General features: G+C 43.5%; 1 protein-coding gene across 4 annotated transcripts in view; it reads left to right on the top strand.

Annotated features, from left to right (window-relative positions):
- The window catches only part of LOC147626639 (RNA polymerase II C-terminal domain phosphatase-like 4), a 49,422-nt gene that overhangs the window by 21,232 nt on the left and 11,991 nt on the right, over positions 1–16,199 (top strand). For 3 of the 4 annotated variants that reach the window (XM_086816706.1, XM_086816704.1, XM_086816705.1), the window contains exon 6: positions 4,611–4,808. In XM_086816706.1, the coding sequence (XP_086672832.1) occupies positions 4,611–4,808 (198 nt within the window). Of the gene's footprint in view, positions 1–4,610; positions 4,809–5,126; positions 5,213–16,199 lie in introns of all 4 variants that reach the window. The other variant, XM_086816707.1, reaches the window with a different exon arrangement.

The following is a 16,199-nucleotide window of genomic DNA, read 5'->3' as shown; positions in this document are numbered from 1 at the left end:
GAATGTCTCTCTATTTTTCTTATTTCTCTCTCTTCAAACTGTTCATACAGTTGAAGAACATACAGCCCTACTTCTTGCTAAGCAAACAACCCTACTAGACCACTTTCTCTGTCATCACGCGTTTCTTTGATGGAAAAAGCAACATACTATTTGAAAAAACAGCAGCATGCATAACAAAACAGCAAGCTTCTTGAACACATACCTTTCTTCGACCTCATCTTCTCTACCTACCGACTTGCTCGTTCACGAGGCACGCTCTGATACCACTGTCAAATCCCCATAGGATCTCCTCGTAGAACGCTCCTGGTACAAGACTCGAAACCTGCAAACAAACCAAACAAACAAGAAGGGGGTGCAGGCCTGACTCACCTCCCAACCATGGTTGTCACGGTACGAAAATACGATACCGTACGATACGATACTGTACGGGAATTTTTGGTACGATATGAAATTTTCGGATACCGCAACCTATGGAGCTTCAAGCTTGAATGTGAGGGAAGGTTGGGAGGGGAGGAGTCTACAGTGCTTCAGGAACCAGAACATGGATATGTGTCTCTCCCGGTTGGATCTCCCGATTGTCTCCAAAAAAGAACTTGGATGGGTAATGCAATACCAAAGGTCTCCCAGTGTAGCGTTTATGACTAAGGGACCATCCTTGCACAAATACGAGGAGTGCATCTAGGGTGATAAGTTTAGGGACTCCTCTCTAGATCAAAATGGCCATGTCCAAATCTTCTCCCTCGTGCATAACTTGAGAATCTAATTGTCTAGCCTACCTATACCAGGGATCCCCAAGTGATGTAGCAAGATTCTCTCATCCTACCAATCAAGTGTACACTACCAGTCTACCTCGCCAGATTTTTTAGGTCTCTCAACAACCCCATATGGAATACTGAGTGGACACGAAAGTTGCGAAGTATTGCGAGCATTTGGGATCTTCGTAAAGCAGGGTTTCTATATTTTTTTAGCATTTGGATTTTTTTTTTTCAAGGAAAAATTTTTTTAGAAAAAAAAAAAAAAAACCTCGTACCGTACGATATCGTACCGTACGAACCCATTCGTACCGGTACGAGAAACAACTATGCTTCCAACCACGATAGCCGTGGGCAAGCCCACAGACTTGGCTGTCCCCACCGAGACACGAGCTGAGCTAACTAGATGGACGTCTTAGTTTGACTGTTCTTAGTTCGTGAATTAGATCCGTAAAACTGATAGTTCACGCCGTGAAACCGCAAAGGACAGTTCATGTCGTGAAGTAGTAAGCAAGGGTTCACGCTGTGAAATAGGAAATGATTCACGTTGTGAAGTTCTGGATGGTTCACGTCGTGAAACCTGAAATGGTTCACGTCGTGAAACAAGGAATGTTTCATGTCGTGAATTATCTCACTGCTAATTCACGAATAAGATTTCTTTAGATTCGTTGTGTCAGAGATGTCAAGATAAGGTACCCTATTTTTGGCAAGGTAATCCCGAAATTTGCGGCGCTGATTGAAGAAGGTGGTTCACGTCGTGAAACAACTGGAAATGGTTCACGCCGTGAACCATTTTCTGCACTTTGACGTGTTAAGTCTCTGCGTCGACAGAATGAAGTTTGGAGTGTAATTTACCTATCCTAATGTTCCAGAATGGTTGTGCTAAGGGATAAGAATGTAATGCAAGTTATAAGTACAACCATTGGCTTCTTGTTTTTGTAATTTTTATGATTTTTTTAGAAAAAAACAGAAAACAAAGTATCACATTGGCTCACTCATGGTAGCAAGTTTTGTGATGAAAACATCAAAATTAAAAGAAAAAATAGTGCCGCTTTTCTCTAAGCTAAACTGAGTACTCACACACACTCCAAAACACATGATTTCTCACAATTCTTCTCTTCCACTCAAACATTATCTATACATTTTCTTCACAATGCACTTCCCAAATGCAAAGGCAATCAAGAATCTTACATAGTGAGAGCTGAAGCTCAAGGAGGATGGAAGAAATAATGGTGTTTCCTCGGCAGCGGTGCCAAAAATGTTATGGGTTACCGTACCTCCCAAGGAAGAACTATACACAAACACCAATGGGAGAAGCATAGACACAACACCCCTCGTTGGGTACTTACCAATGCTTCGAGCTCGTGCCACTTGAGGCTTCCCAAGCTCACTTTGAAAGCTCCACTCCTCTGAACACCACCTCTATGTTGTCACTGCGAAGTCACTCACACCACATATGCAAGACAACCACCTCTCACTCTTCCACACATACAAGCATAGAAAAGGAACATGCACTAGAGTACTCTCTCACTCTCTCTCTCTCTCTCTCACACACAAGACAAAGCAAGAACACTCATAGCACAAAGGGGGATTGTGTCTTTCCATTATGAGAAATTACCTTATATACAATTGGCCTTTATTCACACTTAGGCGTCCAGAACTTACTAAATAAGGCCTTGGGTGGCCAGTATCTCATAATGTACAACTTTTATGGTGCCTTTGCATAATACTTATTAATGTCCTCAAATGGAGGAGCTTATTTGTTAATCCAAAATGGGATTAACAAGTGGTCATTCATATTCATTGTAAAAGTTCTCCAAAGAAATATAAACAAATACTCCTGCTTGTAGGGAGGCCTCTTCAGTGGGTAAATTGGGACCCAATATTGTGCGACTACTATCTTCTTTCTCTCTTGTCTGTTCTCTCTCAAAGCGGAATTGCACAAACTCACGGGTATAAAGAAGGCTTTGTTACGTGTTACGACAATCAACCTATTGCTTGCAACAATGAATGAGAGTAGATGCTCCACATTTAGGCAATGACAAGATGATAACACTAAGTCCCAAAGCCACTATAAATAGGGACTCATAGTTGATCTAGGGTTGGCCCAAGCCTTTGTGAAAAGGTGTGCCCAGTTGGCACACATCCACCAACTTCAAAGATGGGCAGCTAGAAAAGGTTTGACATCCGATCATAGTCTAATAATTGTTACAGAAGACATTATATCTTGCAAAAAAGGATTACAGAAGACTTGTGCCATGAGCACAACCGGACCAAATGCTAATGATCTAGATGGCGCCTAGCGATTCGTCCCTTGGACTAGGGTTCGCAACATGCTCAAGGTCCATTAGAAAAGGGATTTTTTGTCCTAGATGAAGGAGAATGTGCACGTAGCACTTTGGGTTAGATGGTGCATGTGACGTTCCCTCTTGCTTGTGTCGATGTCATGTTGAAGGCCTCAATAGGGAGGTGTTGGTGGTATACCAATGTTGACTGGCATGGTTCGTGGGATTGGAGTCTTAGTCTCTGGCTCGGGGGTGATTTCGGATGGAATCTACGGTTGGGGTGGTGAGCTAGCCTGCACCGCTTCTATTTGGTACTAATTTGGTTGTTTGTATTTAGGGAGGTCCTGGGTGGATCTTAGAGTTGCTATCACATTCAGGTTAGATCCCCACATCAATCCCCACATCAATCTGCCAATACAACATTGCCTAAGGCCTCCTCCAGTCCTGGGACTACCATAAATGCTTAACACTCAAAAAATGACAAACTATGTCAGTACCCCAACGAACACTGTGCTCGTAGCTACTCGCTGGCATTGAGCCTAGCCATAAATGGCTAACCAGTCTCTGAGTACTACTACCACAGACAAGTCCTACATAGGAACCTCTGAAGAGCACTACTAGCTCGTCATTCCAATCAAAGGACCCATGGACAACTGTCCAAATAACATGAGAAGAATCCTAGAAAATCCTAAATATTACTCAGAGCAAAATCACACTACTCCAAGTAAGACAATAAATCCCTACACAAGGAAGTTCCCAATCTTACTAAGGAAATTCACCCCTTTTCCACCCTTTGTATCCGCTCACCCCAATGTACATGCCCCATCCACTAGATCCAAAATCCATGGATAGCTAGGTTTTAGCAAAGAACGTCTTCTCATATACCAAAGCTACAGCATCTTTTTTCCAGAAAAGTGAGACGTGGCTAAGTAGAGAATGCCTTATGAGAAGCGATACAACAAATGTACTAATCCGTGAAGTGAAAGACCATCCAACATCTGTTGTAAACCTGGGCTAAACATACATGTGAGACAAAGTTATCGTGGAAATAAGATAAGGGTCACTATGCCATACGACACTTGGTATGCTCTTTGAACCAACCAACATCACATGGTTCATTCATCATTTCATGACCCTCCGATCATGGAGAGGGATATCTATCTTGTTGAACCTTAACTTGCACACTTCAGAATAACCAGACAAATACTAGTAAAACTAGTACACCTCAAGGAAAATCAATTGGATATAGACCCATTATCCTCATGTTGCACATGATTGTCTAAGTTAGGTTAACAAGCTTAGGGCTTCTCTACTGCCTTGAAGGTCACAACTTTTTCTACAAGGTTATAACGGCTTTCAGTTGTGATCCTTTGTGCTGTTGTCCAATGTCATGTTTATTGAGTCATATTCATGGATTCGGAAACCTACTGTATGAATATGGATGTATCCTTTGTGTGCATGCACTCATTGTCAAACCTATTACAGCAATGTGGATGAATTCATTTTTAATTTTATGTATTTGCTTGACATAGAAGGTTGGTTCTCACTTGCTATATTTTGTTTCTTACTGCAGGTTTGGCCAAGGCATAAGACAAACTTGGTCCTGATGGAGAGATATCATTTCTTTGGTTCAAGTTGTAAACAATTTGGTATTGCAAGTGCATCTCTGTTGGAGGCTGAAAAGGATGAGAGTGAAGATGATGGCACCCTAGCAAATACACTAGAGCTTCTACGATGCGTGCATGCTGCCTTCTTTGATGGGGAATATCAGGTTGGCTTGTCTTAACACGGTATCTTCTCTTGGTTCTAGGACGTGTTGTCCATGCATGCGTCAAGAGAGAAAGAGGTAGGAGTCAAATTGGCTCATGAGACCAATAATTAAACATGATGAGTAATAGAACTATGACATATGCACAAGGCGTAACCGAAATCTACTAGGAAACATAAAAAAGAAAAGGAAACCTTAAAATCACTAGTCTCCCTGGAGATGATCATCCATGAAAGGTGGACAGAGTAGTATAAAGAAGTTGACTTCAATCAAAGGCAATTTTTTTCATCGACTTCACTACTCTTTTACTGCCACATGCAGAAGCCTTGCTCTGTTCTGATACCAATGCCACATGTGGAAACCTTGTTCAGCTTGGATACCAATGTCGAATGGGCTAGCAGATTAAGGCATGTGGTTAAAATATTTAGGTTTGTTAACTTCAATGCTGAAGGGAGGAGAGGAGAGATCTTGTACACCAGGCACTCTGAAGGGCCCACACCTTTTGGTCTTTTGTATTTGTTTTATTATGAAGTTGAAATGAGTAGAATGCAGATCTTAATCCTTGACATGAAGATATTTCTTTTCTTGAGCTCTAGCTTGTGTGTCAAGGCTGAAACTCTGCCACTGACATTATTGTGGCACATATTTAAGTTGTTTCCAATGGATTCATTTTCCTAACCATTTGGCATTGTCATTTAGAGCCCGTGGGGTGGTCACTTGATTTTCATGGGTTTTTCTATCACCTTATCCCATTCTGTGACGTGATGCATTTTCTTCTTCTTATCACCGTTTCCTGCATTTGGGAGTGTGGACTCCACCGGCTGCTGTGCAAACTGGCTAGCCATTTCTTGCTTAGGTGGTTGATGTTGCGTGGTTTAGCAGTAGATACCTGCGGTCCATGGGGTCTAGCCTCTGTGCTTCTCTAGCACTGTTTATGAGTACTGTCATTGCTGTGGTGTCTATGAAATTGCTTGGCACTGCTGAGTACTCCCATATGAAACAAGCATTGCTCCTGACTACTGTTGCTGAATGTAGTGTTCTTATTGACCCTGGCCTTAAGTGGAGCTCCTCACGTCAGCTAATACAGCTAATGCTACTGGCATGCCCATGAGATTGGTGCTGAATACTCCCATATGAAACACAAGCATTGCTCCCAACTACTGTTGCTGAATGGAGGGTCCATATTGACCCTGGCCTTAAGTGGAGCTCCTCACGTTAGCTAATACAGCTAATGCTACTGGCATGCCCATGAGATTGGTGCTGTTCACTATAAGGTTTTTAAACATTTTTTTCATGTGTTCTCTTATTGCTGAATTTCTGTACTTCCCTTCCTTGTTTGGTCAGGTGGTGTGTCTGGAGCGTTTCAAGAACCCATTGGATTTTGTTGGGCCACCTGTTTGCAGGAACTGGTTCTGTTGCTGTTGTTTGGCCACCTAAATATTAGGTGATATAATTCCCATGCACATGAAGGTGGATTTTCGTGCTCCTACTGTGTGTAATAGCCTCAATGCTCCACATGCTTGGCTCCATTGATGCTGTGCAGCCCTTTTACTAGTGTTCTGCCCTATTGTTCCCCTAATCATAGTCTTTCCCACTGCAGAGAAAACTTGACGTCATGTGTACTGACTGGCTGGGTGGCATGCTAAACACCTCTCTTAGAGTTTCGTTCTAGAGCTTTGTGAATCAACTTATCTCCTTATGTTGCTGTGCCCTCCTACTGGTATTTCTAGGGCTTCTAATCTGCCTACTCGTGAGTACCCTCAAATATCTCTCTGGCATTTTTACTCATTCGTGTCTCTTCCTTCTGCTGAATCTTGAATGTCCTTGCCAATGATGTTTCCTTGAAAAGGTTATTTGGGTATGGCTTTGGCTGGTCATAACACAGTAACACCCAGTGAGAGGCCATTCAATGTAGCTCTATGGCCATGATAGCTCGGCTCTTCAACAAGGGCTCAGGTTTGGTGGCTGCTCTGAAGTATATACTATTTTTAAATGTATTTTCGCATACTTGGGCATGCTCTGTGTGTATGGCTGAGACGCTATGCCCGTGCACATGGTTACTGGTGTACTTCCTGTATGTCATAACTTGCTAGTTTCCCATGAAGCTTTTCCCATCTGAAATGAAACCTTATGGTTTTACTTTCTAGGCCATAAGTTGATCATGTTCTCAGGTCCATGCTAATGTCATATGCTGGCCCCCTTCATACTGTTTACAAGCTGTACTTGTGGGTCATTTACAAGCCTTATAGGCCATATAAAAGCTTTGTTTGTTCTTTTTTGGTTGTGTAAGAAAGCTTTGTGTCATTACTGATTGACAGCCTTAAGTATTGTCATGTGCCCCTGCTGCACTCGGGTGCCTTGTGGCCATTTGATGAGTGCACAATTAGTACAAATTGGATGAGCAGTGAGCGTGTTGTGAGCACTTGTGGAGGGACGAGTCGCCGGTTGTCATCAGGCTAGGACAGTCGGTGCATTGTCCTGGCCTTGGGGCATTGCACTTGAGTTGGTGTAGCATGTCCACAACATCCAAGTGTGTAATGCACATGACAATCACACCCCTTGCCCCACGAGGTGGGAAGCCTCCTTCAAGGGCCTATTGCCTCATGTCCGCCTTTTTCTGGAGGGTAAAGTAGCAAAAGGATATCTACATCTCGCATGAAGGGATATGTCCACATGTCTACTTCCATAGGAGGTGAAGTCGTGTGTTCTTGCATTCATCATCAAACCATCCGTTTTGCAGTTGTGACTCCACATGGTGTTGGGTGATGGAGCAAACGGTGTGAGGGAAACTGGGGCTGATTCAAAAATGAAGGAAGAGTTGTGATGTGAGGATTGTTATGTACGTGATGCTAACTGTAACCAAATCAGGCCCGGCGGTGGATGGGTCTTTGACACACTTTTGCATGACCATCAATCAACTTAAACACTTAAACATAAACCACAGAATATTGAAAATAAATCATGTGCACAGGACACCACACTGGGACCGGAACAGCGGCCCCCCTTCGACAGAATTCTCTATTCCTCAGGAGAAGATAAACAACAAAGGATCCGGGTGCTCTGGAATTTTCCAAGTTACATAAGATAAATAATTGTCCACGTACACTGCTTTCCACAAAAAGTAACTTTCAGCTTTATATCCAAGCTCTGTCGGCACCTCTAGGCTCACTCCATGGACACCCTTGGTCTTCTCATGAACCCTACTATCTGTCCACACTGTTTACATGCTGAAAACAGTCCTAAAAACAGAAAATACAGCCTTCAATTGTCTTTCAGGTGTCTGTAAAATCTTTCCCTTTGTGTACATGCACTGTATGCAATTAAGGTTTGTTGTCCAAGTGCATGTTAAAATACAGCCCTCAACAGACTTCCAAGCATTGCCATCTTTCCATACATGTGTCTGAGGATCTTTGTAGCAACCCTACCAACCTCGGGATGCTGTAAAAGCAAGTCGACCAGCCCTGAAGAGCTCAAAACAGTAGTCAACCAGCTCCAGAAAGAGAGAAGAACAAGTCGACCGGCCTTGAGTATGTGTTATGCAGAAAATCATCAACAGTTCTCATGATAGAATTGCTCCAAAATCAGAAATCAGCCCCAAACTAACACCTCTCGCGAGATAGAAGTGCTCTGAATACACCACAGAGTAGTCAACCAGCTTTGGAAACATAGCTGGCATCAAGAACCAAGCTCTGGAAACAGTAGAAAAGTTGTCACCCAACTTTGTAGCTTGAAAATCAGTCACCAACCCTTAATTCTAAGCAAAAGAGCCATGAAAAGCACACATTGAGTGCTAGTCAAGCCAGGGTTTGCTTCTTTTAGCTAGTTGCCCTCCAAACCCAGAATAGCAGCATGTTTTTCTATAAGGGGCCTGTCTGGGTGCCCATAATTGAGTTTTGGCCTCGGTATATTAAAATAAGTCCAACCAGTTGTGTATTCACTTATAAATTATTAACTGCTAAGTGTGTACACATACACTTATAAACCTTATACTGTAGTGTCTTAGTTCTGACTGGAGGGCCAACCATCCCGTATACCGTAGTGTTCTAGTTTTGATCGGAGGGCCAACTGATATTGAGTCCCGAACTCTTCCGAATCCGGATATTGTGCCTTCATACTGTCCAAGTCTTTGCCTTGAATTTCTAGCATAATGGACTCCTGCAATGTCGCCCGGAATGTATTCAATCATTCCCTCAAATTGTTGGAACAATACTCCATTGGGCACTGGGCATGGTTTGCAACCATTTAAGTGCTTGGTGATCTGTCTTAATTGTGAAGTCTCTCCCATAAAGGAAGTGCTTCCAATGCTTAAGAGCGGTCATCACCCCCAAGAGCTCTTTGTCATACACCAAATAATTCTTTTCGACGTTATTCAATTTGCGGCTATAATAAGCCATTGGCCTACCATCTTACTGTAAAACAGCTCTAATGGCAAGGTTACTGGCATCGGTAATCACTTCAAAAGGATCATCCCATGATGCTAACTTCAAAGCTCGTGACTCAAAGGTAGCTTTCTTCATTGCCTGGAATGCCTCTAGAGCCTTGCCCATAACGAACACTTTTTGACGACGAGTCTTCACACCCTTGAGCTAGTTAGTGAGAGGTGCTGCAAGGTCAGAAAACTTGTCCATGTGTGTGTGTTATAGGCTTGACAAAGACCCACAAATGAGCGGATTTCCTAGGCTATAGTCGGAACATCCCAACTAAGTATGGCTTGTACCTTTTCAGGGTCGAGGCTAATACCTGATGAACTGATCATGTATCCCACGTAATGGATTTCTTGAACTCCAAACTCACTTCTCTTGGCATTGATAAACAACTCATTGTCCTGCAAGAGTTGCAAAACTTGTGCCACATCTTGCTCATGTTGTGCTGCAGTCCCTGAGAAGATAAGAATGTCATCTAAGAAGATAAGACGCATTTGCCAATGAGATCCTGAAAAACCTGAGACATCATTTTGTTGAATGTTGCTGGTGCGTTGGTGAGGCCAAAGGGCATCACCACAAATTCGTAGTGGCCACGTTCGGTTCTAAAGGTAGTTTTTGAAATGTTGGCCTCAAAGATCCGAACTTGATGGTAGCCACTCTTAAGAGAAAAATTTTACACCATTGAGTCGTTCTAGAATGTACTGGCATGGGGAATCTATTCTTTTCACTGTTAGCTTATTGAGCGCCTTGTAATCCACACATAAGCGTGCGGACTTATCCTTCTTTTGGACAAACAGAATGGGAGCGGAAAAAGTTGAGGAAGATGGTCGGATAAATCTGGACCAGAGTAGCTGGGCTCATTGCTGCTCTAGCTCGCTCTCCAATGCCTTAGAAAGGTGGTAGGGGAACTTGCTTGGAGGTTTTGAACCAGGAACCAACTCTATGCGATGGTCCTAAGGTCTACTGGGTGGGAGGTTGTCTCACAACATGATGTTGCTATATTGAGACAAAAGACTAGCCATCCGCTGTTGCCCTGAGGGTGCTATTTGAATTGCATTAGATTGAGAGCAGACCCACTAAAGGGCCCCCCCTACAACGAGGAGTATTTGCTTATATTATTCTTTGGAGAATGATGTACAATGCTTGAGTAAACAAGCGATGTGAATGCCCAACGCAAGGACGAGGAAGACCGTACGTCGGCTGAGTATCCACCTAATCCGAGGCTCTGCTGTTGAAGACTCTTCTGTTTACTGATGTAAGTCCAAATAGCTGTAGGAATGCACATATGCTGGCTGAATGTGAAGAGGAGTTCCCTTGATGCCTGGAGTCAACTGGATGTTGTATACTTCTGCACTTTGCTGAATTACCTCAATATTTGATGTGAGACTGAAGCTCATGTATTTATATGACCTCCTACTATACTGGTTGGCTGCCAGAGAAGGCTGTCGGCCTGCTATAATTTCCCACGACTGGCATAAATGCCCAATCTGATACCAGTGTTACATGCATTGAGCTTGATCATGATAACACCCAACAGGGCCTTCTTTATACCTTTATGTGGTGAGAATCTTTAGCATCCAATTTAGAGAGTAGAGAGTAGAGAGAGAATGAGAATGAGAATGAGAATGTAGAAGACGACACAATATTGGGTCCCAAATACCCACTGAAGGGCCCCTCCTGCAAGCAAAAGTATTTGCTTATATTATTCTTTTGAGAATATTGTACAATGCTGGAGTAAACAAGCAATGTGAATGCCCAACGCAAGGACGAGGAAGACCGTACGTCGGCAGAGTATCCACCTAATCCGAGGCTCTGCTGAGGACTCTTCTAGCCACTGATGCAAGTCCAGATAGCTGTAGGACTGCACATATGCTGGTTGAATGTGAAGACGAGCTCCCTTGATACTTGGAGTCGACTGGATGCTGTATGCTTCTGCACTTTGCTGAATTACTTGAATATTTGATGTGAGGCTGAAGCTCATGTGTTTATATGGCCTCCTACTTCTGGTTGGCTGCCAGAGAAGGTCGTCGGCCTACTATAATTTCCCACGATTGGCATAAATGCCCAGTCGGCTGCTGTAAATGCCCATGATTGGCATAAATGGCCAGTCCGCTGCTATAGGGCTGGTCGGATGCTGGCCGACTGGATGTCTGGCCTGGCTGACCCAAGCCACCAAAGGGCTGGCCAACTACATGGCAAGGTTTTGGATACCCTTTGCAAGGCTAGCCCACATTGGGCTGCCTTGGGGCTAGCCCCTTCTAAATGCAATGTTCCTAAAAATGCCTACTCATGCATCTATGGCTATGGTAGACACCTACATGCACCTGTATGATGAATTCTCCAAGTGGGTTAAGGACTGACACTTGACTAACCTTTAAGGCTCAGAGACTGACCTACGTAGCTCGTGCTTGACTGTCCCTGGACTGAGGGCTCACAATGGGGTCACGTCAAACGACATAATCCTAAAAATGGTGCTACTTCTGTAAAAATGCTGCACTGATGATCATGCCAATGTGTCACTGTGTACCCCAGTGCAAGGTGCACGTGACATCTAAGGTGCTTGCGGCGGCTGATCCTAAGAGAAAATCCATCTCAGGATCTTGGATGAGGTTGTCATGGATCTGAGTGCTCAAGTGTCTGTCCTGCATCGAGAGTCGAGGGATCCTCGAAAGTCAAAATAACCGCAGCATGATAAGGTGATCCCTTGAATGCTTGGTGTCTATATAATGTGACATTTGGCATGGAAGGGGGTTGTGCCTGAAAGTGGATAAAATGGCGGTCTTGAACATGGAAATACCACATGTCTGCTATTTGTGCTGTATTTAAGAACAAGCTTTTGGCCATTTAATTCATTCATCATTTTGCTCAAGTGTTGGCTGCTCCAAGTCTCTCCCTACTTCCGCTTGCCACCTTCAACCATTCTCTCATTTTGCTCATTTGATTTGTGCAACTCTAATGCCATTTGAGTGACATTGACATACATGACTGCAAGGCTGCGAGAACTCTTGCAAATCCCGAAACCCATACTCGTGGCAATCGAGGTACTGTGGCAGGAACAAACGTGTTTTCAGGCCAGCCTCAAACACGTCCCATTGGTAATCTGCAATACCACAGACTAGGTCTGCAAGTCCAATCATCCCAGCAGATGCAGCATCCCTTGTCAAATGATAGGAGGCCAGCATCACCTTGCCCTGCTCAGGCCTTGGAACAACAGCAAAATAAGCAATAAATTGATGCAACAACCATGAATGAAGATTGTTCAGATCGAGATTGCCATCATACTTACTGAACTGCAACTTCTCTAAAGAGAGGAGTGGTTGCCACTGTCGGAGAGGGGGTTTGTCAAATCTGATGGAGGATGATACGAGGCGTCAAGTGCCATCCCACCTTTGCATAGCATTCCTCTATGATGGTACTGGCCGCTTCCTCCACTCTAAGGCGCTCCTCCAAGGAAATCCCAGCCTCTTTGGCTTCCCATTGCCTCCACTAGCGGTCACCCACAAACACAATCAAAGGAGGGATTGTGTATCCATCTATACGGGTTTTCACCGTACTCAAGGGATAGGAATACTAGTGGGTTATTCTCCAGGATCTGAGGTCCCCGAAGCCTCCTTTGGAACTAATAATTCCTCTTGGTGACTGACAGTGGATTGCTCAAAACTTCTTCCTGAGCAGGCACTGACCACCATTCAAAAGATCCTATTAGTGGGTGACTTATCTGCAGTACAATAGGTAAAAATGGAGTGAACAGACCTACCGCTTGACTCCCGGGCTGGGCTGCTGGCAGATTCTTGCTCACCCAAGAGTGGCTCGACTGCATTTGGGGAGGGCTGCAGAAGAGAACTGAACACCAAGCTGATTTCCAATTTTCAGGTTTGTGGCTGTTGTGCTCCAGTGATTTTCTCACATAGACTTGAGATGGGGAACAACAAGCCCAAATGCACCTTATATAGGGCATATGGAACCCCTCACTGCTGATTCGCCAGCCCTATAGATGCACAACTGGCAAAAACAATTAATGAAGTGCCTTTATACTGCATTTTCCCATGCTGCCTCTGGCCGGCCAACTCACGCACCAATTATGGCACCGTGTGAACACACTGGCTGCCCATTGACCTGTTTGTTGACCAGCCCTCTCTATGCCCTGTTTTGGGAACTTTTACCTCAGCCAAACCGTCCAGCCCGGCCCTTATGAGCCTTAGGTGTGGGTAACTTGCCCAGAACTTACCCTGTCCACCTACAATGTGAACTGATTTGGACATAGACTTGTCCACTCTACGTTGGATGCCCGGCTCTTAACCTAATAAACTTTCTAGACACTTGTACAACTGACGGTTGTCAACACACTGACAATGCACTCAACTAACCCTATGGTTAGTGTCACCAATTGGTCCACCCTCATGTTTTGGACAGTGTCCAATGAGCCCGGACTTATTACACAAAGGATGTGAATGGAGAATTTTTCGAAGTTATGATGGGTTGCTAGATACTCTGGAACTCATATGGATCGTGGATTTGCTCATACATGGCTCTTACACAGGTCATACAAGACCTAGAAGAACTATGGTCAGAATCTGAAGCTCCTGCTTCAGGGTGAATTATGCTAGCATGGATGGCCCATAATTATGGTTTAAAGTCTTGGATTCCAAGGATTTAATCATTTATATGGTTTCTAAGGTTTATAAGTGTATGTGTTCACACTTAGTAAAGTTGGGCGGCCAAGAGTTAATAATTTATAAGTGAATACACACCAAGTTGGACTTATTTTAATGTACCGAAACTCAATTACGGGCACCCAAACAAGCCCCTTAAAGAAAAACATGTTGCTATTTTGGATTTGGAGGCCTCTTTTGGAGGGCGCCTAGCTAAAAGAAGCAAACCCTTTCTTGTCTGGCACTCAATGTGTGCTTTTAATGGCTCTTTTGCTCAGAATTGAGGTTAGGTGGTTGATTTTCAAGCTACAGAGTTGGGCGACAACTTCTCTACTAGTTCCAGAGCTTGGTTCTTAATGCTAGCTATGTTTCCAAAGCCGGTTGACTACTCTATGGTGTATTCAGAGCGCCTATGTCATGAGAAGTGTTAGTTTTGGGGCTGATTTTTGATTTTGGAGCAATTCTGTCGCGAGAACTGTTGATTTCATGGCTGATTTTCTGCGTATACGGCATACGCATACTCAAGGCTGGTCGACTTGTTCTTCTCTCTTTCTAGGGCTCTGGTCGACTGTTGTTTTGAGCTCTCCAAGGTTGGTCGACTTGCTTTTATAGCATCCCAAGGTTGGTAGGGTTTCTACAGAGATCCTCAAACACATGTATGGAAAGATGGCAGTGCTTGAAAGCCTGATTGAGGGCTGTATTTTATGTTTTGGGACTGCTTTTCAGCCCTTGGGCTGTTTGGACAGCAAACCCTAATTGCATACAATGTATATACGCAAAGGGAAAGATTCTACAGAAACTTGGAAGACAGGTGAAGGCTGTTTTTTCTGTTTTTAGGACTGTTTTCAGCATGTAAACAGTGTAGGCAGCTAGTAGGGTTCATGAGAAGACCAAGGGTGTCCATGGAGTGAGCCTAAAAGTGCCAACAGAGCTTGGATATGAAGCTGAAAGTTGCTTTTTGTGGAAAGCAATGTGCGTGGACACGATTATTTATCTTATGTACTTGGGAAATTCCGGTGCTGGAGCACCTGCATCCTTTGTTGGACATCTTCTCCTGAGGAATAGAGAATTCCGTCGAAGGGAGGCCAGTTGTTCTGGTCCCAGTGTGGTATCTTGTGCACGTGATTTATTTTCAATATTCTGTTGTTTATGTTGAAGTGCTGATTGATGGTCATGCAAAAGTGTGTCAAAGACCCGTTTCTCGGGCCGGATTCGGTTACAGTGATATCAAAGCTTATGCTTTCTTGGAAGCAGGAGGCTTTCTTTATCAATGAAGAAGAGAAAAAGATAACAATTGGGGACCACACTGAACATCAGTTGCTATTTTGCATGGCCAACTTTATCACTTATTGAAGCAGTCATGCGTCATAGCATTGAGTAGTAAACAACTTGGACTAAGGATTTATTGATTCATAGATTTTATCCTAGAAGTAAGAAGTTGGTTTGATGTGCTTGTGTTCAGCACTCTTTTCCATATGGATATTGTGGATTATCAATCAAGCTTACAAAAAAGTTATATGGAGATATATCTCAGGATATCTTATGGATATGGTGAGGAGATGTTTCTTTTGGCTTCATGTTGAACTTGGCAAAGAAAAGCTAAGTATACTTTGAGTTTTGCAAAGTTGGTGCTTTTTGCAATTTATTGTAAGTGTTTTTTGGACACTTAACCCTTGCATACCCATACAAGGAGAATTGTGTGTTGTTTGCCTTGTACGGTTTCATGTAAACATTGTTAATAGTTGAAAAGCCTGCCTTATATGGTTTTTCATGCGGACATGTCCAAGGATTATGGACTAACTTTATGGCACATCCTTTGATCGAGGATTTATACATATATGATGGTTTGGCACACCTATATGGTTATCATTGGCTTGGTGATTCTTGGGCTTTATATACAGCTCTATCACTCCCTTTACTGGGATGGAGTGTATTTTTGGCTCCCTTTATATTGCATGCCATGGACTTATGGAACTCATGGATATCTCATGGATCGAGGATTTTTCTATGGATTTCTATTAGTGGTTGAAATGTCTATAAAACTATCTGTAGCAAAAATGTTTATGGAGCATCATGATATCTATGCTGTGACTCATTCTTATCTTATGTTATACACTTGAGCCCACCTCTCCTTCTAGGTCTGTGATCAAAATACCACCATGAAGTGTATGTGGTAGAGTGAACTTGAGCCCACCTCTCTTGAAAGGTGTGTGGTCAGTGTACCAACACAGAGTGTATGTGGTAGAGTGAACTTGAGCCCACCTCTCCTCCAAAGTGTATGCTCTGAGTACCGACACGAAGTGCATGTGGGAGAGTGG

The sequence above is a fragment of the Cibotium barometz genome, chromosome 22 (genome assembly GCF_041138505.1).
Source record: "Cibotium barometz isolate CiBa-2024 chromosome 22, ASM4113850v1, whole genome shotgun sequence".
In the NCBI taxonomy this organism is placed as follows: Eukaryota; Viridiplantae; Streptophyta; class Polypodiopsida; order Cyatheales; family Cibotiaceae; genus Cibotium; species Cibotium barometz.
This window is presented reverse-complemented; position numbering and strand designations above follow the sequence as displayed.